At 41.9% G+C, this 23,948-nt stretch overlaps 1 protein-coding gene across 5 annotated transcripts in view; it reads right to left on the reverse strand.

Annotated features, from left to right (window-relative positions):
- KHDRBS3 (KH RNA binding domain containing, signal transduction associated 3) overlaps positions 1 to 23,948 on the reverse strand; it is a 139,023-nt gene that overhangs the window by 36,863 nt on the left and 78,212 nt on the right. For all 5 annotated transcript variants that reach the window (XM_031439671.2, XM_064476814.1, XM_064476815.1 and 2 more), the window contains exons 5-6: positions 20,861 to 21,000; positions 12,716 to 12,911 (exon numbers count right to left, since the gene is read on the reverse strand). In XM_031439671.2, coding sequence (XP_031295531.1) covers positions 12,716 to 12,911; positions 20,861 to 21,000 — 336 coding nt within the window. The remainder of the gene's footprint in view (positions 1 to 12,715; positions 12,912 to 20,860; positions 21,001 to 23,948) is intronic.

Consider the following 23,948-nt stretch of genomic DNA (forward strand, 5'->3'; position numbering starts at 1 on the left):
TACCCTCCTTGCACCTCAGTTTTACCATCTGCCAAACAAGAATCGTAATCCATGTCCTGGCTATTTCCAACGGTTGTGGGAGGATTAACCAGAAAAATATTTATGAAAGCTGTTTGGCACAGCTGTTGCCAAATAAAGCTGGTTCCATTTTACTGAACAGCTATTTCCACTCAAGCTATTGGGCCAGAGAAACATCAGAGCTAACCAGGTATTTCTCTTCCATAGAATGTGATAAATTCTTAAAACTTTGTCTGGACTATGATGTCTACATTTTCATTCTGTAAATACTCGTATTAACTACTACTGTGGTTTTTTAGATAAAGTGGCTGACCAAGATTATCTGTAATTCTATCTACATCTGAACACAGCTTTAAAAATACATTTACATCAATTATTCATAGAATGTCTTCACTTCTCTCAGTTTGTATCTGAGATAGAACTAGATTTGTTTAGATCTGACAAGGAATACAGTACAATACAAAACAGAAAAGAAAACAACAAAGAAGTTAACCCAGAAATCCCACAGACAAAGGAAGGGCAAAGTGTAAATAGAAAATTAAAGACAAATAAAATTAAACCAGAAATCCCACAAAGAAGGGAAAAAGGGGAATGACTAAATTTTATTAAGCCCACATTATGTACCTCATGCTAAGGATTTTAATGTATTTAATTTTCTGCAGAAAACAGGCATTTGGTGAACGCCTGCTGTTCTAAGCACTTGGGGATACAGTACTGAACAAACAACAGACATCTCTGTCCTCGGGGCCTACATGCCCAGGGGGAGCACACAAAAACGAGTCGTCCCACATACAGCACATGGCACAGCGAGAGCGCGGAGAAGCCTGACATCTCAGACAGGCGCCAGGGTCCTTACAGAAAAGGCTCCGCACGCACACGTGAAAGCAGCAAGGCTGGTCATGCATGCTTCCGGTGGGGGGGTGGGGTGGGGGTGGCAGCTGGGGACAGTGGCAGCTCTGGCAGAAGGAACAGCGAGGACAGAGGTCTGGGGCGGAGAGGTCCCAGCGGGGTGGGCTGGGAGAGAAGATCGGGAGCACGTCCCGTGGGGCCTTTGGGGCTGGAAGTGACTGAGGCGCCACTGCAGGGGCTCTTGTGCCGTGTGTGAGCTTCTGGGTCCAGGTTTCTCTTTGCTTCACTGACCTGACTTCCCGGCACTATTTCTTCCTTTATCTGTGTCTAACCTGCAACTAAAACCATTTCACTATTTTTTATATTTTTCAGTTCTAGAATATCTACATTTTCTATATCTTCCAGTTCTCTGCTTAAATCATCACTTTTATCTTTTACTTCCATGATTAAAATAAGCATAGTTATTTTAAAGTTTGTGTCTGCTATAGGAATCTGTTGTGGTCTGTTTTTACTGTTTTCTCAGTTTTTTTACTATGATACTTTCTTGAATACCTGAAATTTTTGATTAATTGTAATTACATACGAAAAATCACAGAAATAATTGAAGACCTACACTGTTATATTTCTCCAGAGGGATTTTATATTTGTTTTGGGAGGAAGGATACAGGAATTAGCAATTCCAGCTTAATCTGCATCCACAAAGGACCGAGGTGATGAGGGAACCTTCCTCTGGGAGATCCAATCCACAGCCTAGGGGATTTATCAGCCCCCTTCAGCCAAACTTGGAGGTGGGGAGCTTAAACTTCAATTGCTTTTTTTTAACTTTCCCAAGTTCTGGATTACTTTTAAGGCTCAATTTGGCTTCTCAGCTCCCTCTTCAAGTTGGCAGAAGCCCTCACAGCCTTTCTCAAACAGGGTTCCACCAGGGATTGAAGCTGGTGGCATGAGGTGACCACTGTGTATAAAGGAGCTCCCTTCTCTCCCGTGTGTCTGGAACAGTCCTCGTTTTGTTATCATCCCTGCGGCAGCTAAGAAACAATCATGCGCATCATGTCTATGGTCTGTGATTCAGGTGAGGACCCCCAGCTGAGAAAGGCTGCCCCAAGGAAAAATCAGCCAGAACGGCTAAGAGGGTCTATACCCAACACATCTGCTGGTCTGTTACCTGCAACCTCCACCAGAAATGGAGTCTCCCTGGGAACAGGGGCTTCGCCTACCTTCTTTACAACTGTGTCCCCAGTGCCTGGCACAAGAAAGCATTCAATGAATGCTTCCTGGACGGTGACTGACTGGCAGTGAGGGACTCATAGCAGTTCATCCATGCTTCCACACGCTCTTGCTTGAGAAGAAAGCCCTGGCTGCAAGACGACTGGCCAGGAGAGAGCGACCAAGCGCTTCCAGCCCCATACGAGGGGAAAAGGGCTCCTGGCCCTCCAAGACGCACCCCTAATTCACAGTGCAGCATGAAGGAAAGGGGAACATCAACTCTCAGAGTTCTATAACGTCAGTATTAAGATTACTCCTGGCTCAGCTTTTAGACTCACCAAGAAACCTTCAGATTATCACCTGGTCTAACAGCAGAGGGACCAGATGTGCTGAAGGTTTGTTCAGCTTGAAGAAATCTTTTTGAAGGAAGATGTGTTGTTCTGTTATAAACAGGAGTATCTGGTCTGTCTAGGACAATGTTCTTATACAAGTTGATCACATTTTTAAACTTTTTATTCAAGCATAAAATAAGTCACAGAAAGGTACGACTCCCAAGTGCACAGCTCAGTGACTTCTCACCAAGTAAGCGCAGCTACGTAACCAGCACCCGGGTCACAACGGGGAACATCAGCTCCTCCCACCCCAGGCGCTCCCCTTGTGCCCATCCTCGGGTACCTTCTCCCCAGAAAGAACTGCTGTCCTGACTTTCAGCACCACCAGTGAGGATTACTTGCTTTGGAGCTTCATAAAAATGGCAACACGGCAGCCACCACTCTGTGGCAGCCTTAAGTCGGCGTCACGCTTGTGAGATCTGTCCGTGGTGCTGCCTGGCTCCTTCTCACTGCTTGGAAACCTGGTCTGCAGGACTGTACTACCACTGGTTTATCCACCCCAGTTATGGGTATTTTGCTTCTTTCTAGCTTTGCCTACATGCCACTTACACAAGTCTTGTGGTGCATCTGAGTCTGAGTCTCTGCTGAGAGTGGCTCCTGGAGGAGAACTGCTGATCGTGGGAGGCATGTTTTCAGCTTTAACAGGTGGTGCTAAAGTAGTTGTATTGATTTACATCCCCTCAGCAGTGGATCAGAATTCCTTCTGCACCCCATTCCAGCTAACCCTTGAAGTTATCTTTTTAACTTTAATCTTCCTGGGGGATCTGAACAGTATTGGAAACTCTGCTTTTCATATATTAATGTTTGAGGCACAGTTAGCAAGAGTTGGCCCTGAAAGATGGAGCAACATTTTAAACTGAAGAATTAGATTTTTGAACCAACAATAAAAATACTTATATATTACTTTTTATGTACCAGGCACTCTTCTAAATACTTTCCATATGTTAATTTATCTAATCTTCATTAACTACCCCACGTGATAAGCACTAGTATTTCCATTTACAGATTAGGAACTGAGACACAGAGCAGTTAAACAACTTACCTAAGGTCACAGAGGAACTAAAGACACAGCAAGGATTTGAAACTAGTCAGCCTGGCTCCCAATTTTGCTTTTAACCACTGTAATGTGCTGCCTGGTCCTATAAAACTGAGGCCCAGATCCCGTACCACAATGAAGGCCCCAGGGCAAGGCCACGCCATGAGGACAACTCCAGATGGCCAGCTGTCCTTCCCTTTGCATCACCCAACCTGATAATGTGGTTTCACTCTAAACCGCTTCAGCCCTAAAGTACCTTCCAAGATTCCGTGCACTGTTTTGTACCCCATACTCTACCACACTCTAATCTACCTATGACAGACTGAATAGATTAAATATAAAGGTACAAATAAAAAGATGATGCGACTCCATCATTACCACACCACCGCCAAAGCTCTTCTGCTGCCCCCACACCACCAGCATCTTCACGGGAAGCCTTCCGGCTCTTCCTGCCTGAGTGCTGCTAGCCCCCTTTCCTGTTTGCTTTAAATGCTCCTTCCTCCAGAAAGTCTTTCCACAGCCCATCAAGCACTTAGTCTTCCTTGTTTGGGCCTCCTCAAACACTGTGTATGTAAGTCAGTTACAAGTGTTCTTATCTGGAATAGTACTGTGCTTTGTTTCTGAATCAAGACATCAAACATCGATTACTTACTAAATTCTGGGCTCTGTGGATAAAAAGTCTGGCCCCTATCATCAGCTTAAAATGCAATGAGAAAGAGTAAGACCAATAAAGGAGTGGTCACATCTCTCTAAGTAGGATGCATACATATCAAATAATAAAGAAAGACCATCTGAAATATACAGAGGATCATGGAAGGCTTCAAAGTGAAGGTGACAACTGTTCCTTCTCAGACTCTGATCTACCTGCAGGCAAGGACTCAGTTCTATGCATGGGGCTTAAAGGCTCAAGGAAAACAATAAAACTAAGTTGGCAGGTTCTTGTAGGAAATCCATTGTAACAGAGGACTAATCTACTGGTTCTCGAGTCCCCTCCCTGCCTCGGCTCTAATTCACCTGGGGGACATGACACATCCATCACATTAGCTCAGATACAATCGCTCAACTTACTCAGACGGGCAAGCCTAATTATGACGGCAGAAGTGGCTTTCCGTGCCTTAGAGACATCGTCATTTCAGAGTCCTCTACTCCCTTGATAAAGCACTTTTGCTGGTTGTTTTTGTTTAAAGTAAGGAGAGGAAAAAAACCCCAAAACAAAACCTCTTCATGTTCATAAGTTTAAAAGCTGAAGTTATTTCCTAAAGTTTTACATTCCTAAAATAGGTCAACTTTTCAAGCAATTTAGGAAAGAGATAGACTTGTGAAGCTCCTGATAGACGTTTCAAGTCAATTGCAAACCGCTCGTATTCTTGCTTCTGGTAAAATGGATGTAAGAAATTATAGACCCTTCATCTTTTTATCTAAAGTAAAAGGGTGTCCCTAGGCTTTTCAATTCACATTTAAAACGCATTTTCATAAATAACCTTTTCACAATCTGTACTCTTTTTAAATTAAATTTCTCACTATGGAAAACAAGATAATTGAAGCAGTTTAGAGATTAGTTAACTGTCACAAAATTATGCCAGTAGTCACTGCAATGGGAAAATTTGCCATCAGTACAACTTTCATCTGTAATAAAACTCTCCCAGACTCGTCATATAATTAAAATTTCAGGTGAGTTCTCAAAAGGAGGAGGAGTATGACTTCACTGAAATTTTAAGCAAAATCTACACTAAAGAATTACATGTACATTTAAAAAATATATTTGGGTTTCCCCCAAAGTCTTTCACTGATGATCCTAGTTGACAAAATTTCAGAAGAGTTTATTCTTAGGGCAAAGGGAGACAAGGTGGCCCCTGAGGTGCCGTTTTACAGATGAGGACACTGCTTGTGGTGGTGGCTGCGTGCTTCCTGCTTCTACAGCTCTAAGGAGCCCTGATGCCAGAGAATAGGCGCGAAAGGCACGTCTGTGTGGGCAGCACAGGCTTCCAGGCCTGTTTCCGTTCTGAACCATCTCGGACTCTTTGAACTTGGATTAAGTTAACCAACGGCAAGAAGCCCAGGTTTTCCAGCAGCTGAAAACCTGGTCAAACCACCAACTTCTCAATCCCGACCCTGTGCTCCAAGTTTCAAAAAGCAAACTTTATGTCTGAAGTAATTGAATGAGTTATCCCATTCATTTGTCAGCTTCTCTGTCCGTAGATACAGAGTTTTAACGCAGATAAAACCAACTGGTCCAGGCAGCACTGGGTCTTGGGGAGGAGTGTGGACTCTGGAGCCAGACGGCTGGGCTCTAAGCTCCAGCTCTGCTCTGATCAGCTGTGTGGCTGTTAGAAAGCACTCACCTCATGGTGGTGTTTTAAGGGTATGACAGATCCGTGTGCAGAGCTGAGAAGAGCGCCTGTGAGGAAGTGAGCGCACATGGGTTTGATGACTTACTGCAAGTGTGACTTGGGAAAAAATAGTTATCCTCTCTAAACTGTCTGGAGATCATCATACTTACTTCATGGGGCTGAAGAGACGGCTGACTAGGATGTGCGTAACTGAATCACTACGCTGCACACCAGAAATTAACACAACGCTGTAAACGACTATACTTCAATTAAAAAAAAAAACAGGAAAATGCCCAACGCACTAATTTGTTCTATAAATACCCAATAAATGGCAGCTGCCTTTTTCTTCCATCAACCTTAAAAAATTGAAGAGTATGTTGTTTTTCTGTGATTACTGCATCAGAAAAAATATTAAAAGACTGAAACAGTTAGAATACTATTCTCTAATTTTGTGGTTTCCAAATGAAAGCATCTGCTTCAGGTAGTGTCCTTCTAAACATACAGTAAGTTAAAGCGATAACTTCTGACTTTAAGACTGAAGTTGACGATTTTACAAAAAAGCATCTAGAAAGCTCCGGATCTTCTTTAGTCGGCAAGACATACCACAGAAGGGCATCACTTTGGAAGAATGGTCCACGGCTAGGGACGCCGTGGTACACCACTGTGACTGTGTCCCCAGCTGGTTCCTGTACTCTTTCCTCAATTACTTTCTCATTTCTACTAGGTCATAACATTACACAAGTTAGAACGTTGTGAATAAAAGCTTTATACTCCGGGTCAGGGAACCTGGGATCGAATCTCAGTTCATCCACTTTTCATCCTGCGGGTAACTGGATGGGACGTCCGTCCTTGCACAGGGCAGGCTGGGTATTCCCTATAACTGTGGCTTAGTAACCTTCCTTCCTGCTGTCCAGGTGAGGACGCCACCTGTCAGCGCTGTGGGGACTGGGGCAGCAGGGCAGGACTGCGTGCTCCACTACACATCAAAATCCTGTGGGGCAGCCCTGATGGAGGATCTGGAGAGAAAGGCGTCTCGTGCTCCAGGTGGGTGTACCTGGCTCTGCTACTCCATCCTGCCCGCCAGCCCCAAGGAGCCTCCATCTCCTCCTGTAACGCGTGTGCCCACGGCAGAGCACAGGCTTCAGGGAAAGCCGTCCCCTGCCCCGCCACCCCTCACCTCGCTCAAGCAGGAACTACCACACCATGTGGGGTGGTCTGAGGACAATTCCGCCTTCTGTTCAGTAAACATCACACAGCTGGATAATCAGAGCACATCAAGTACCTGAGCGAGCTTCCGCATTGAGGGACTTGTGTGATTCCATCTAGAATGCCCAACTGCACTCGTGTTTAAAGGTGATTAACCCATTAGCTCAGATGCAAAAGCTTAGAACGATTACACAACATTAAGACATCCAGGGATATTAGTGAATGGCAGATACCTCCTATGAAGAGACAGCTCGTGCAGTCATAATTAAATGAGTTAAAAATAATATGATTAAATTTCTAAGACAATTTTTTTTCTACATCTTGAAAGGTGAGTCTGCATTTGGAAAAAAAAAAACCCTCACTTTTAAAATTATTTTTTCAAAACTTGTTTTAGAATTCAAAAGATGCATAGCCAGTCACTTTAAGCTTGTTTCTCTCATTAGAATGATTGCTTTGTTTATTCTGTGACTTTCTTTTCAGTATCAAGATTTCTATTTGACGAAAACACAGTTTCGTATTAGAAGAACACCTTTAGGGTGATAGTGGAAACCAAGTAAGTTTCAGAAAACAACCAATCATAGAATTTAAAGCTGGAAAAGAGGTTAGAACAGCATCTGGTCTAACCTGTTGATTTACTGGTAAAGTACTTTAACTAGCATGGTTACACACGTAAGAAAAGAATAGATGGTGATACTAACAAGAAGCGGGTTAGTAACAAAGTATTTTACATCTCAGAATAGCATCCTCTTTATTAAACTGCACTGTCTCTCTTATTTATTAGTTCACTAAATGTTTCTAAAATTAGCTTTAATCTTATTTCACTACCTATGTTTAACAAAGCACATGACACATGGAATGACAGAATTAGCTGGCATTAATAAAAGCCATCCTTCACACGTTTATTTAGTATCTCCAAAATGTCAGGCCCTGTGATAAGCTCTGGGGAAACTCAGATTTTTAAAAAATGTCATAGCTCCTGCCCTACAGAAATCCAGTCTTCGGGGGACAAGGGCAAGTAAGCAGACACAGAGGCAGGTGCAAGGTGCAGTCAGGATGTGCCTGGTTGGGACCAGGTGGCTTCACAATGGAAGAACACATAGTACAAAGAATTGATAGGGGACAGAACAAGAAAAAGCACTGCAAGAGAACCGAGAGTACATAAAAAGCAACACAGTGTTCAAGTTCAAGTCCTGGTAATCTGAAGGAACTGCAATGGGTACTGCTGGAGATACAAGGTTAATGTGGGGAGAGCAGGGGGCTTTGAGGCTGAACAGGAGGGCAGTCAAGAAAGCCTTCAGACAGCAATTGGAAGCATCTCAACTTTATCTGCCTGAACTTCTGAACGTTCTTATATTCTGGGGCTGGTGAGACTAGCATTATCAGATTTCAGACCCTAGAAAGAACACTAGAAATAATACCAATGACACATCATTTAAGGGAAGGACCCAGGGGTAGGGCAAGACCACAAGCGAAGGTGTGATTAAGGAGGCTATGGCAATCGTCCGTCTGTCTGTCCATCCATCTAAACAACCAGGGTTCACTGAGCACTCCTACATGCTAGGTGGTAGGAATAAAAGAGTAAACAGAGATTTAAAGTTAGAAGTCAGACTTGAGAACACCATACATACAAACAAGTAGTTGCAAATTGTGACAAGTGCAGGGACTGTGAGAGGACCCAGCAGAGCAGCAGCTGGACGCAGGGAGGTTGGCAAGAATGTTTCTTAAGGAGGACAAACGTCTCAACTAAAGCAGCTGAGATGCAGATGAGTTGGAGATCAAACAGTTACTTATGAAGAAGTGAGAAGACCTGTCTCCTGGGTGGAGATGGGGGATAAGAAGAACACGTGAGCCCTGGGAGTCTGGGTTTACGGTGGTGCCATTCACCTAAACAGGGGCCCTGGGAGGAGGAAGGCCCCCGATGGCCCAGATCACAGCTTCCAGGAAGGGGATCACAGGAAGAGGGTGCCAGAAGAGCTCAAAGGAGAGACCAGAGCTAGAGATTTAGATCTGGAACTTACGAACAGGTCAATATTAGGTGACATGATGGAAACGGACAAGGTTTTTCAGAGACAATGGTAACACCACCATACTGAATGTTTGGGGAACACACACCTGCAGTCGTCCCTCGGGATCCACGGGGGGTTGGTTCCAGGACCCCTCGGATACCCAAATCCACAGATGCTCAAGTTCCTATATAAAATGGTGTAGTATTTGCATATAACCTACACGTCCCCCCTTGTGCTTAAATCATCTGCAGATTATTTATAATGCTTCATACAATGTGAATACTATTTAAATAGTTGTAAATATAATGTAAATGCTTGTAAATGGTTGCCTGCCTGGGGCAAATTCAAGTTTTGCAACTTCCTGGAATTTTCTTTCTAATACTTTCCACCTGTGTTTGGTTGAACCCAAAGGTGCCAAACCTGCAGGTATGGAGGGCCAACTGTGTTCTGAACGTGTGTTTTCTTTGCATGTGGAGCCTAAAGCAATTTATCAAAAATGATTTCACTTTAGAAATTCGTATGTAAATTGGGCTCTGCCAGGAAGTATTAAACATGTCTTTCTGTATAATTACACCAACATTTTGAACTGTTAAAGTGCTCTCATTGAATGTATTCTGGGTTACACTAAGTATTTGTCAGTTATTTAATTATTTGGACATAAGTAATGAATCAATGTCATTTTGGGAAAGAGGGGCTTCTTGTTCTCAAAAAAGAGATGAGAAGTTACTGTAATTATGTCTAATTTTACTAAGTTAAAAGTGGAGCAGAAGGTCCCAATTTATACGCAAATGGCTGAAAACACATCCATTATCTGTTTTCTTCTTTTTTTTGGAAAAAGAACTGATCAGTTGAATCGCCTTGTATTCTTAGAGCTATTCTTAGAAGACACGTGCTCACTGAGAGCGATCTGGTCTCACCGACGATTAGCCGGTGCTATTCAGGTGCCTGCTGACTGTGTGCTGTATGTACTTTTGTAATAATGATGCGCTCACAGTCTAACAGACTTATTTGCTAACAGATGTTCTTCTCAGTGACACATACTCAGGGAATATTCTGTGACAGTGACTCTGATGAAGAACAGTTGGCTCACTTGACATTATAAACGATCATATATCTTCAGTCCACCTTGGGAAAAATCAGTCAAGTTTCAATAGGTGCATTTTGACAAGGAAATACCTTTAAATTACCAGGTTTCTTACTTGGGCTAATAAAGAACATTCTTACAATGGGCATACTATAACTATTTATTAAAAATAATTTTAACATATACCATTAATTGAGTTTCCCTTGGGTGTAGAACTGTATTCGAAAATCTTCATCTAAGTACACAAAATCTGAAGAATACTGAGTATTTTAAGGGCTGAAATGCATAATACTTTCTCAAAAAAGTAGCAGTTGTGGCAAGATTTGAAAGAAAAGGTTTCATCCCCCTTTTTGTTTAAATAGGCAACTGATAACGATTTTTTGCATCTTTTATTCTGGACATAATGGCCTCAGATACTAAATGTTAAATGAAAGTTAAATAAACTGAATTGGTTAGATATAACCAACAAGTTTTATAGAAATAAAACACTTATTACCACAAATGTGTTTCAAGGAAATCTTTAAAAATTACATTTTTGAGTTCCAAAGGAATGACAAGCCTATTTTTTAGAGATGTAGGTGCTCTGAAGTTCTTAAATAATGAAAATGCTATTTTTATTTTTGCCAGTAAATGTAATAATAATGCTTTGTCAGTTACTATTTTTTAAAATCCCAAGCCCATCCCATTCGTCCTAATGGTTCTCAATTTCCATTTACCTACTTGAGTTTGCTTAAAACCAGAGGATTATTAAATTCAAGGGACCACAGACGTTACTTAACTCAATCCTTCGTCCTTCTACAGGCCTTCGATTGTGAATCCTGCACCTGCTCCTTCTTTACCTCCCTTGTGACTCTAGGAAAGACACAGCTTCCCCAACCTTAAATTCTCACTTGAACAAAAGGATCACAATAGCTCGCGGAGCGGCTGTGAGAACATGATATTAACACAAACGTCAGTGCCTCGTGCAGAGCAGCTTCGCGTTAAATGTTCTGTCCTTCTTGAAAGTTCATTCTTATCCTGAGATGAGATTTGTAATATGTGATTCTGTTACTTTTAGGAGCTACACAGAATTAGTCTTTGTAACCTGCAACTGCCCTTTGAGCCCCAGAAGACAGGGATAAGGAGGGAAAGATCTTTTTCCAAATGCCAGCTCTCATATTCTTCCTACCGCACGGTTACAGTAATTGACTTGGAAAAGATCAAGGGCAGCCTTCATTAGGCAAACTTACCAGGTCTCTGTGCAGGGTTGTCTAGCCCAGTAAACGTTCACCAAGTGTTTACAATGTGCCAGAAACTACGCAAGTGGCTGGAGACTAATTAAGAGACAAAGTGCTTTTCCTGAGAAGTCTATAATCTTCTAGGAAACAGATGTGTACTAAGTAATGACTGCACTGCACAGCTATATGTAATAATTAAGTTACGCATAGACTGCTCCGTGACTAAAGACGAGAAAGCACACAGGAGGCAGCAATTCTCAGAAACTCAGTCTTGAGGATCTTCATTCATTCAGCAAACATTTATTAAAGACTTCCCATGTGCCAACATTATACTAGCCGCTGGGAATATAAAGGTGACTGGGCAGAGGGGGTCCCGAGTCTCATGGAGTTTAGAATCTAACTTATGATTATTCCAGTTCAATGGAATAACTAATTTAGTATATTCTAGGAAGACCAACTTCAACTTTCCCAGTTCCGTGTGACCAGGACAAAGACTCAGATCTTTCCAGTGCCTGCAGATGACTCTGAATGTGGACCGGGGGATTCCTGCAACCTTCCAGAAATTGCGCAGTGTCACCTAGCAAGAGACCTTCATTAAAGGAAAACAGGAAAACCAACCGGTTGTGGCATTTTAGGCCTGTCCCTGCTCCCCGTTCTTTGACAGCAGTTCATATACTCTTTCTTTAATACTTTCAACTACTAACAGAAAACATCTATTCACTACTTGTTTTCTTCACTTATGTTACAACAGAAAGTCACAGAAAGAATCCCAGGGGTTTTGTACTGTTGTTAAAGAATCCACCCCCATCGCATTGCCCATTTTCATGGATATATTTTCTTTCTCTTAAGTAAGTCTATGAACCATATCAAAGAATTACTGAACGGTAAATGGAAAAGCTGATTTGCATTAATTAAAAAAACTGGGAACTGTTATTTTCTTCACAGAAGAGAACTTCCACTAAGAACCCATATTCAGCAGCATAGCTTAAGAGGAAACACTTAAGTGTAGAAACAGCTTGGTAAACCTAGGCAATTACTTTGTGATGGCTGCATCACTCAGAGGCAGCCAGGAGAGGAAGGCGGAAGCACTCTGCGTTAGAGTCCCGCGAGGGCCTGACAACACGGCTCCTCGACCCCAGGCTTGAACCTGCCCACCGTCCAAAGTCACCTTCCACGTATCTTAGGTTTAGCCTATTTGACGAAAGAGGTTCTTTCTTCCTCATTTTTTTGTGCCCCCAGTACCAAGTCCTTATTTAGCACTCAATGAACGTTTGCTGAAAGCAGGTGGGGTACTTCAGAGCTACGGCGAGGTGAGGGGTGTTGGCCACAGCAGCTGCTGCTGTGTCTGGGTCACAAACCATCTGCACTTACATAGTCTCCATAGGTCTCCGGTGCTGGGGGCGGCGGCGGCGGTCTGTACCCTGTCGGGGGGGCTCCTCTTGCTCTGGGAGTAAGAAGTCCTCTTCCCCGACTCACTGGCCCTCGAGTGGAAAGGACGCCCCTGGACGCCGGTGTCCCTCGTGGTGCCCCAACTCCAGCTGGCCGGGCTGTGACTCCTCCCCTTCCCCTGCAAGCAGGAGGGTCAGGTTAGCAATATTCACGGCACCCTCTAACATTCCATTGTTCACATGCATTTACACCCCAGAAAAGTCACAGATCTGCAAAAAAAGGAAAGAAAATTAAAGAAAGAAAGGAGAGAAAACTATATGCAAAATAAAAACTAAAGCAAATGAGAAATAGGTATCTAATTTCCTCAAGTTAAAAGAGACACCTACAAAAACTTACAACTAATGTCACACAGAATGAGGAGAAGCTGAGTGCCTTCCCCTTAAGACTGGGGACAAGGCACAGATGTCCATTCTTACCACTCCTATTAAAATTGCACTGGAAGTCCTACCTAATTCAATAAAACAAGAAAAGGAAAGAAAACTTTTAAGATGATGGAGGAAGGAGCAAAACTGTTTGCAGGTCACATCATTTCTATGTAAAAATTCCCAAAGAATCAACAAGAACAAAAGAAAGCAAAGCAAGTGTAACAAACTCAGCCCTCAAACTAGTAAGCACGTAAAACAAGGTCATGGAATACAAAGTTCATAAGTCAACCACTGTCCCATATACCTGCAATGAATAACTGAAATTTGAAAATTTGAAATCAGTCACTATAACAACCAAGATGCCCTTTGCTCAACAGATGAATGGATCAGTAAGCTAGGGTATATTCATATAATGGAATATTATTCAGCATATTACAAAAAACCTGACCAGTACTTCTCAAAACTGTCAAAAGCATCAAAAAGAGGCAAAATCTATGACTTTCACCTTTGGGGAATTTGTTTTAGCCCTTTTTGGAGTATTATAAAGTAGAACTTCTTTTCTCATACTAGGCCATCGAAACCTGTCCAGTAAAGCTGGCAGTCAGGAGCATGGACACGGGGTCCAGACCTGAATGAACTCCTGACTGTGCTGACTTAACTGTCGCCTTCCAGTTAACGTTCAAGCTAATCAAGAGTCTGAACTTTCCAGTTTCCTCAACTGTGAAATGGGATTCAGAACCCATTTCTTAGCAGTATAGTGAAGAAAAAATGACAGAGAACATATAAACTCTTTAGCACATTTCCTACTCAGTGAAGATCAACAATTTATATAAATTTCAGTCTCTCTGAACGGCACTGATACACTATAATTTTTCTAGTCTTGGCTTTTTATCTCTAGTATATATCCAGAAAAATCTTCAATGTGATTAAAGAGTAGTTTCTCCTCATGGCACACCTAACTCATTTGTATATTTCAGTCAACCTGTGTATATTCAAACTAATTAAGACTCCTACCTCTTTAGTACCCCATTCCCTGCCATCCAAGGTCACAAAACAGTCAGTTTTTGAATACATAAATTTAAGTATTTTACCAAATTGAAAGACATAAACTTATATTTAAGAAGCTCACAGTTCTTTCCTGTCACCACCGACACTGTGAGGTTATGTGCCCACTGGGTATATGGAATCACAGAAAGTATCTGTGAGAGAACTTGAGACGAGTCATTTGAATGTGGACAAGTCACAAGCTCCGGACACCTGGCTATAACAGACCCTCTGGCGATTCGTTTTTAAGCGTCTGAAGTTCCATGGGGTGGTGTTAAGCAGCACAGTGTCAGCGCTGCTGTAAAAGGTCCTCTGGGGACAGGAGGACTCGACGGAAGGGACATGCTAACACCAAGACCCCGCGGCACTGCGGAGGGCTCAGGACACTGCGGAGGAAGCGCAGGGCAGCGCGGAACTGCAGGACTGATAACACGGGAATGGGAACAGAAAAAGTCCTGGTAGGTGAGATTTATAATGATAATCAATGGGAACTTCTTTATTTTTTAGCTGAAAAGCTGATTCAAATTGACAGGCTGAGGTGCCACACTGCTCAGAATGGGGTAATGGAAAAGCAGAGACAACACGTCTGAGTAGGAAGTTTCACGTGCAGATAAATGAGTGTGACTGTAACGGTGCTTGCTGTTGGCATTTTCCAGCAAGGTGACCGTGGTTTCTGGTTTTGAAGCTCAGATGTGAAAATTATTGAGAGAAGTATTTCCCGTGGGAACAGTGCTTTGAATGACTGAATAAAAAAAATTACTCATCAATTAGAAACTAATTATTTAGTCTATATATTAATAAGAGGTTTTAGGATATGATGAAAAGGCACACGCTTTGGGTCCCAACACACCCATACTCAATACTGAAATCTAATCCCGCCACTTGGTTGCTGAGTCTCGGGTTCCCCTCAGGAAACCCAGTTAACAGCATGCAGCTCTCGCAGAACAGCCGTGAGGCCCACAGCCAAAGGGCCTGAGCTGGCGCAGGCGCTCAGGAAGTGGTGATGGCTATGCAGACCTCCACTCGGACCCTGTCCTCCTCCGGCTGCTTACTGAAGGATGAGAAGAGGGAGGTGACAGAAGGTACAACTCACATTAGTTCCCATTTTATCCATTCAGCACCAGCATGTTTACGTACATTTTACGCATCTAGCAACAGTAAGGTGGTATGCAGAGTAAGAGCAGAAACAGACCACGCTGTTTGGCTTCTGTCTACACATTTTACCAGTGGGTGCCTGCTGGGTCCAGTGTCAAGGTCTGGCCGTATCCCTGGAAGGTTCCTGGAGATCTCTGAGGTCCATGCCTGATGCAATTATGTCCTGAGGGGTAATTTATTTTCCTACAGAATCCCTAACACATTTGACAACTTTTCTTCATCTCTGGGATACTGTTTTTCTAAGAGTAAAGCTTAATCATTCTGAGATTTTTTTTCCCCTTGCCGAAGGCTGACAAGGAAATGAGAGGCTTGACAGAGGGGAAAGGTAAACACAGCCCTCGGCTGAATCCCTTGGAACAAACAGAAGAAGGGTCAGAGCTGATGGAGGCTGAAAGCTCTAAACAGAGGACGGGGGTGGTGGCTCAGTAGGAGAAATTCAGAGCCTTACGGTGGCAAGAAAAACAGAGAAACTCAATTCCAAGGGAAGTCCCCTTGTATTCTGCCTGTGATGTGGGGCATGGTGTTGTGAGTCAGTGTCTGGTGTTGACAAAGGCACAGACAGCAGACCCAGGATGGGAGGGAGGAGGGACGGGAGACTGTTCTGACAGCCTAGGCGGTGGAAGGTCCTGAGAAGGTCAAATCAAAAGGGACTCAAACAATTTAAATAATATTTCAAATTAATGTTTTTTTAACTGGAAATTCCTAAAATTTTGGCTAGTAGAAAAAGAAATATATTCTTGTTTTCCTATATCCAATCTTTCCTTAATAATAAAAAAGACTTTTTAATATAGATTGGCAGATTAATATAAATCATATCAATGCTGTGAAATACGTATGGCCCATATATTAACTGTTCAGTCCCTGATAACATTTCTCATAACCTCACACACAATGGAGAAAAAGACATCATTTTCGGTCCTTAAAATAATCTTTAGCATCTATGACATTATTCATAATCCATTTTAAAAAGAGAATAGGTACCATGAGAAAATCAGTGTGGATGAGAAAATGACAGTGACAGCGTCCCACGTGATCTGACAGTCTGAGAAGCTGCGTAGCGCCCAACAGGCAGAGTAACTGTGGGGACCTCGTATTTATCACGGCAACTGCTCAGATGCCAGTGTCACAAAAACATGACGTCATTAAAATCAGTGGGGCGCAATCTAGTGTTAGAACTACAAATGATTACTTTAAACTGACAGTTTACACAGTGCCTAAAAGTTGTCGACTACTGCAGGGGCCCCATGAAACTTCAAGCGATCCACGGTAACCCTGTGAGTCTGGGGCAGCATCCCAGCACCCCGGCGTACAGTTTGGGGCATGCAGTCATAAGATCTAGCATGGGACTACAGCCCAAGACAAGGAGAGAAAAGGGGCAACTAAAATATTTAAAGAAACGGTAGCTGAAAATGTCCCCAATTAGATAAAAGTTGATAAAAAGTCAAGTGAATGGCTCAGCCTAATGTCCTGGGTTAAAACAAAACCACCACATTCAGCACCCAATACTGTTGAAAGTGTTTTTACTACTTAGAAAGGCAGGGTTCAACTGCTTTGTTCACTTTTTCTTCCTGCTGTTTCTGGTAACAAATGCAGGGAGAGAACTCTGCCTGCCACTTGGGAGAGAGGGCCAGGTGGGCTGGAGTCGAGGCCAGTGGAAAAGCAACCCAGAACAAGTCAGCTGTTCTGAAAAAAGGAAGGGTAGGGAGAGTCCGTGAGGGTTCAGAATGGTCTAGCCCAGATCACCAAAAGCAGGCGAAATACCGGGTAGAAACCTATGGAGAAAAACATTAAACAGAAAGTGTTTGCCTGGAGTGGCCTCGATCCCAATCTTCCCTGACACGCTCTCTGCCCGGGTCTGTGCATTCACAGGACGTGCAGGACATTCTGGAAGTGAAGAAGCTTCCTTATCTCCTGAGTTAAAAAGGAGTCAGTTTAGTTCTCTCATCTGACACTGAATGAAAAGGTTTTATTAAAACACTTATTACTTCCCACTGCAGGATTTAATTTTAGGTCATTTACATCTTTTAGCAGAAGGGTATCCTGAAGTGATAACAGTGGGGAACGTTCACGAGGATTCCAGTAATGACTTCTTCCACTGTGAAATTCCCAAGTGGTGCTGTCCACGTGACCATCCCCATAAAGCTAGCGCCTTAGTAAATCCAGTCACGTGACAGACAAGAATGACATTAACAAAGAATACTGTAAATGGTCAACACTTGATCCGAAAGCCTAAAGAATATGCTACTGCGCTGTGCTCAGCCAACATTTATCTACTGAGTGATTCCTACAGCTAAGTGTTAGGGACACAAAAGTGTGTGTGTGTGTGTGTGTGTGTGTGTGTGTGTGTGTGTGTGTGTGTGTGTGTGTGTGTGTGTGTGTGTGTGTGTGTGTGTGTGTGTGTGTGTGTGTGTGTGTGTCAGCAGGAGGCTGGACACAGGCTGAATGCAAAGGACACAGGAAGGTAGGAGCTTGGCCTGCTCACGGAACAGAAAGAAGGCTAGTCTCTGAGCGCAGGCTGAAAGAGGTGATCAAAGGAAACAGAATGAAGGTTTACTTTAGAGCTAAACTCAAAACGACTTACTGAGGGACTGGTGTGGTGAAGACCTACCTAGGATCATCCAATGGTCTCGACTCGAGTAAGTACATCTGTCTTTGTTTCATTACTGTTTTTAGCCACTCAGACACCGTGAATTCTATGACCCCACTTTCCTCAGCTAGGAAGCTCAGAGCATAATCTAAAAACCAACTCTGCTGACTCCAAAACAACATGTTCCTTTTGTGTATTACCCTTACCCTTAGGGTCATTTTTGGGGTAGTTTTCTATCCTAATTTTTTTACATCTATTTATTTTTCATCTGTTAGATGGACATACTAATTTAGCAAGTTACTACATGTGATTTGATGAGGAAAAGTAGTGAAAATATAAGTCTTTTCATCGTAGCTATCAGGCTATAATTAAAATAAAACTTAAGAAACAGAATGGGAGTTCCACGGGAGTACTGCAGGGGAAGAAGGGGTGGACAAAAAAAAGATTCTAGTCAACACACAAGGGAGGGATCCTCACAGAGAGGGAGATGGTTTCTGGAACCAGGCAGCCTGCGTCCCAACCAGGCCCCACAAATCACTAGCTGAGTGACCTGGGCAAGCAGCAGACTCCTCTGGCCCCACTTCCCTCATTGGCAAAGAGGTGACTTGAGATACAAATGCCCACCTCACAGGGCTGTGATGAGATTTTGCCCAGTTAGTATCTGTAATGCGATCAGAAAGTACTCAGTTAACAGTAGGCACAGTGTAAGTGCCTGTTAAAACAGGCTTCAGTCTGGGATGTAAAGACAAGTAGGATTTAAATAGGTGAGGGGCAGGGAGAGGAACTACAGACTTACAGACAGAGAACAATGTGAACAAAGTATGAAGGGCACAGACTGACCCAGCAGTGCGGGGTTAGAGGGGCAGGAACTGAACACACGGGAAATACGGCAAAATAATGCATAAAGACCAAGCAGGAGAGAGGTCTCAAGAAAAAAATACAGAAGGGCATTGAATGCCTCTCAAAGGAGCATGACTTTTATACTGTTAAAAAACAGTATTTGGAAGATTTGGTACCAAGGAAGATCACAATCACGTGGAGGGAAGAAGGAGGGGTCTGCATAACAAGCGGTGCCTGGCATCTGGGCTCCTTAAACAAGTGGGGACAGGAAGCGCCCAAAGAAAGGTGTTTGATTAGGACAAACCGGCCGTTAGGCCACAAACTGAAACTGTGGGTCTGAAGTGTGGGCTGAACAACGACTCTACCAGAGAATGCCCTCCACCAAGGCAACGAACAAGTTTAAGATGGCAAGCGGTGTATGTGCTGCAATCAGGAGGAAAAATCTTTCATCTGGGCAGACTGAGGTGTTTCTCCAGACACTGTACTCCAAAAAGTATCAGAAAGCTCCTGCCTTCCTCATCTTTTTATAAGACATTTTCAACTTCATTTAATAGGTGATAACTAAATTAGAAATTATCTTCAATAAAAGCAGCAGGTCTGGTTTAAGGAACACAGCATCCCCTGAAAGAGGTCACTGGGCGTGCCCTGTTACCTACACTCTCTATCCAAGGGATATTCATTCTGAGAATGCCGCCTGACTTAGAAAAAGGGCCTCTGCACACACGCTATCAGGTTAAGCATCTTGAGACGGAAAGATACCCTGGACGACCCAGGTGGGCCCTTATATGAGGGAAGTGACTGGAGACAAGAGAAGACAACATGGAGGAGGAGAGAGATGAGAGTGATGTGGCCACAAGTCAGGGAGGGCCTCAGGCACCAGAGGCTGGAAGGGATGAGGAAAGTATCCCCAGCAGCCTCCGGGGCGGTGCTGTCAGTACCTGGACTGTGGCCTAGTAATGCTGATTTCAGGTCCAATTTCTATCGCTTAAAGCCACCAAATTTGTGGTAATTCTTCGCAACAGTCACAGAAAACTAATACAGCAAATATATAATTTCTAATAATTTCAAGTAAATTATTTAACGTTAGAAGAAACGAAAATGAAAGAGACCTACCATCTATTAGCAGCTGCACAAATTATTTCATTAAATCAGCAGCAGCAATCCTATTATTATTAGCCTGTTTGTATAGGAAAAGCCCCACCTGGGGCCATGCCCACATCTGTGTTTACTTTACACTGGACTGCCACCTGTTTGCGACTGCTCTGCCAGTGTGCTGGCCAGAAACACGCAACAGGGAAACCGACTTTTTATTCTTCCAAACAAACTTGGAGAGATAGAAGAAAGCTATTTCAAATTACTTCATGCAAAATTCTATCTGAAAAAAATATCCAGTGACTAGTGAAAAAAATCTGTTACTGATTTCCATTGAGTTCTTTTAGAGGCAAAGATTAAAAAATAAAAAATAATTCTCAAAAAATATGAGTCACATCTCAATTTACGGTTTGCTTCAACTGACTTATAAATTCATTAAAACATTTTTCATGTTAGAAGTAGCCATCAATCCAGAGACAGAGATAAACATTCTGTGTGCCTGGATGAACGCAGGAGTCTTCACACACGACGAGGCATTTACAGGGACTAAAACGTCGGCAGGTATGGGGATGCTCACCTGGTACCTGACGCTGTGCTCAACACTGGAGGCAGGACAGTGGACTGGCCTGATACCGCCTGTGCTCACTGGGGAAAACACGTGCGTCCACTATCTCCACTTGTGTATCCAAGCAATCACTTACATAAAAATAAGCCTCATTTTAAAGAATGAAGGAATTAATACCATGTGAGTGATTAAATAAACTTATGTTATAGTCATTAGCCAAAGTGGTACAGGTTACATTTAAGACAGGAATATCTCAGTTCAAAGTGAACCCTCTTAATACGGCATCATACTGTCTGAACGCACCCTTCGTGCTAATACACTGGTAGAGCTGCTTGCCTGTTAATAAAGGAAACATTTTAAACTGTTGCCATGGTACCTTATTCTAGCAACAGAAAGGTAACCTAATGAATCACACCTACCTGGTTACTGCTGGGGCTGGCACACCTCTTGTGCGCAAGGTAGGTTTCCCTCGAACAACAGGTACATCTGCATTTTCTGAACCACCATTCAAATACGTTAATTCCTGGAGCTGTGCTTGCCTGATTTCATCATTATAGTCCTACACAAAAGACAGAGGATAGTAAAGTATTCAGGACAAGAAGCAAATAAATTTTTAATAGAAAAAAAGTGTAAGGAAAACAGCTGAATTCATAAAACAAGATATGAATTTGTTGAAATGAAAATTTATCAGTAAATTGTATTAAAAAAAAGCGGTATTTTCCCGCAAACTAAAATTTTCTACAGTCAGCCACAACTCCTTCTGCTGGGCATACTTTCCAAGTGAAATATTTATAACAAAATAAAAATATCACATAACTGATACATGGGCATTACTATTTACAACTCGACCAACTAGTAGTCACTGACATTTACGATGTGCCAGTGAACAGAAACACGGGGGAGCAAGCCCCGGTCCCTGCAGCCAAGGAACTCACAATCCAACAAAGGAGGAAGGCAAACAGGCCACACGGCAGCTTTACGGAAACTAAGAACCACAGGTACACATCTCTTTGGTTTATTTCCATTTGGATAGTGTTCAAGTAGCAAAATTTGGCATTTCCAAAACTGAATATAACGCCTTAGTCATGAAAACTTGTTATTCTTCATCTTACATTATTTTCCAAATATTCAACTAAGAAACTCTTGAGTCATCCTTGATTTCTCCCCTTTCCTTAATATCCCCAACTCCATTTAATAATCATTAAGAAAAACATGTAATAAATAAGAGTATGATTTGTTTTACAATTGAAACATAGTTCAGGTCTAAATGATCAAAAAGGAAGGTCATCTAACACTGCCATGGGTAGTGAGAGTAGATTCTCTACAAGAAACGTCATCTAAGGGTGAGTGTGACCCAGCTACCAGGAGTGGGGCAGTAAAGTATTCCGGATAGAGGGAAAAGCGTATTTTAAGATTCAAAGTAATAGTGAGTCCAGGGAACTGAAACAAGGGCTGTGTGTATATGGCTGAATTATAAAAATATCCTGGGGTGGAGGGGTGGTCTTCAATTGGAAGGGAAAGTAGAAACCAAATCATGCAAAGCCTTAAGTCATTTTAAATACAACTTTAAATGTCTATAGATGATGGTACTAAAAAGTATTTAATGTTTTTCAGGAAGTGAGTTGCACTTTAAGATTTGTGTTTTGGCAATACTATGAACAACTGTGTGCCAACAAGTTAGATAATTTAGATGATGCAATGACACAGACAAATTCCTAGAGAGACACAAACCATCAAAACTGACGAGAGAAGAAACAGAAAATACCAACAGATAGTAACAAGTAAAAGGACTAAATCAGTACTCAAAAAACGTCCTGCAGAGAAAAGCCTACGCCCACAGGACGTTATAGTGAATTCTACAACCAATTAAAAAAGAATCAATGGTATCCTTCACAAACTTCCAAAAACTCAAAAGGAGAGGGGACTTCCTCACTGATTCTATGAAGCCAGTATTGCCCTGATACCAAAACCAGACAAAGACATTACAAGAAAAGAAACCTACAGAAGAACATTCTTATGCATATACATGCAAAAGCTCTTGAAAAAATGTTAAGAAGTCAAATCCAGCAGCATAAACAAACAAAAAAGGAATATACACAGAAACTGAGTAGAATTTATACTAAGATTGCAAAGTTGGTTTAACATCTGAAAAATCAATTAATACCATAACAACAGAATAAATGACAAAAAACACACAATCATTTTAATACACAGAGGAAAAACATGACAGAAGAATCCAGCGTACTTTCATTGTAGAAACACTCAACAAACCAGGAAAACCCATGGCTAACATCATATTTAATGGCAGAAAAACTGAAAATGTCAGTCTAAGACCAGCAACAAGAGAAGGATCTCTTGCCACTTCTAGCCAACCTTGTACTCAAGGTTATAGCCAGGACAATTATGTAAGGAAAATAAATAAACAGTATTCAGATTGGAACAGAAGAACCAAAACAATTTCTGTTTACAGATGGCATAATCCTGTACACAGAAAATCACAAAAAATCCACGAAAACATTAGAGCCAATACATGAGTTTAGCAAAGTTGCAGGAGAAAAGCTCAATACATAAAAATCAGCTGTTTTTCTTTACACTAACAATGAACATTACCAAAACGAAATTAAGAAAACAGTTCCATTTAGAGTAGCGTCGAAAAGAATAACATACTTAGGAATAAATTAACAAAGTAAGAGTAAGATTTGTACACTGAAAACTACAAAATATTATTGGAATAAATTTTTAAAAATCTAAGTCAATTCAAAGATACCCCACGTTCACGGACAGGAGAAACTAACATTGTTTTAATGATAATACCTACCCACTCCCTCCCCAAAAAACCGATCTACGGATTCAAGGAAATTCGTATCAAAATCCCAGCTGGCTTCTTTGCAGAAATAGAGAAGCTGATCCTAAAATTTATAGGGAAATCTAAGGAATCTAGTACAGCCAGAACTGTCTAGAGAAAGAAGAACACAGTTGGAGGACTGGTATAAAGCTGTAGTAATCAAGAGTGTGTGGTACTGGCTTAAAGGACAGACATAAAGATCAATGAAATAGAATTGAGAGCCCAGATATAAATTATAGTCAACTGATTTTCAAATAGTCTCTTTAACAAGTGGTGCTGCAACAACTGAACATCTACATCAAAAAAAAAAAAAAAATACAGTGGGCTCACTACGTTTTGCCATACACAAAAATTAGATGAAAAAGGAGCAGACACCGAAATGTAAGAGCTAAAAGTGAACACCCTTAAAAGAAAACATGAAAGTAAATCTTCATGACCTTATGTTACATCCTGATTTCTTAGATAAGATACCAAAAATACAAATGAAAAAACAGTCAAATTGGACTAAGTCAAAGTTTAAAACTATTTTGCTACAAAAAGACCATCAAAATTTTTGAATCATATTATCTGATAAGCAACTTGGGTTCATAATATATGGGGAACTCTTACAACTAACAATAAATAGTAAAAATAAAAAGAGGACACACAACCTAATTTTTAAA

The sequence above is a fragment of the Camelus dromedarius genome, chromosome 20 (genome assembly GCF_036321535.1).
Source record: "Camelus dromedarius isolate mCamDro1 chromosome 20, mCamDro1.pat, whole genome shotgun sequence".
NCBI lineage: Eukaryota > Metazoa > Chordata > Mammalia > Artiodactyla > Camelidae > Camelus > Camelus dromedarius.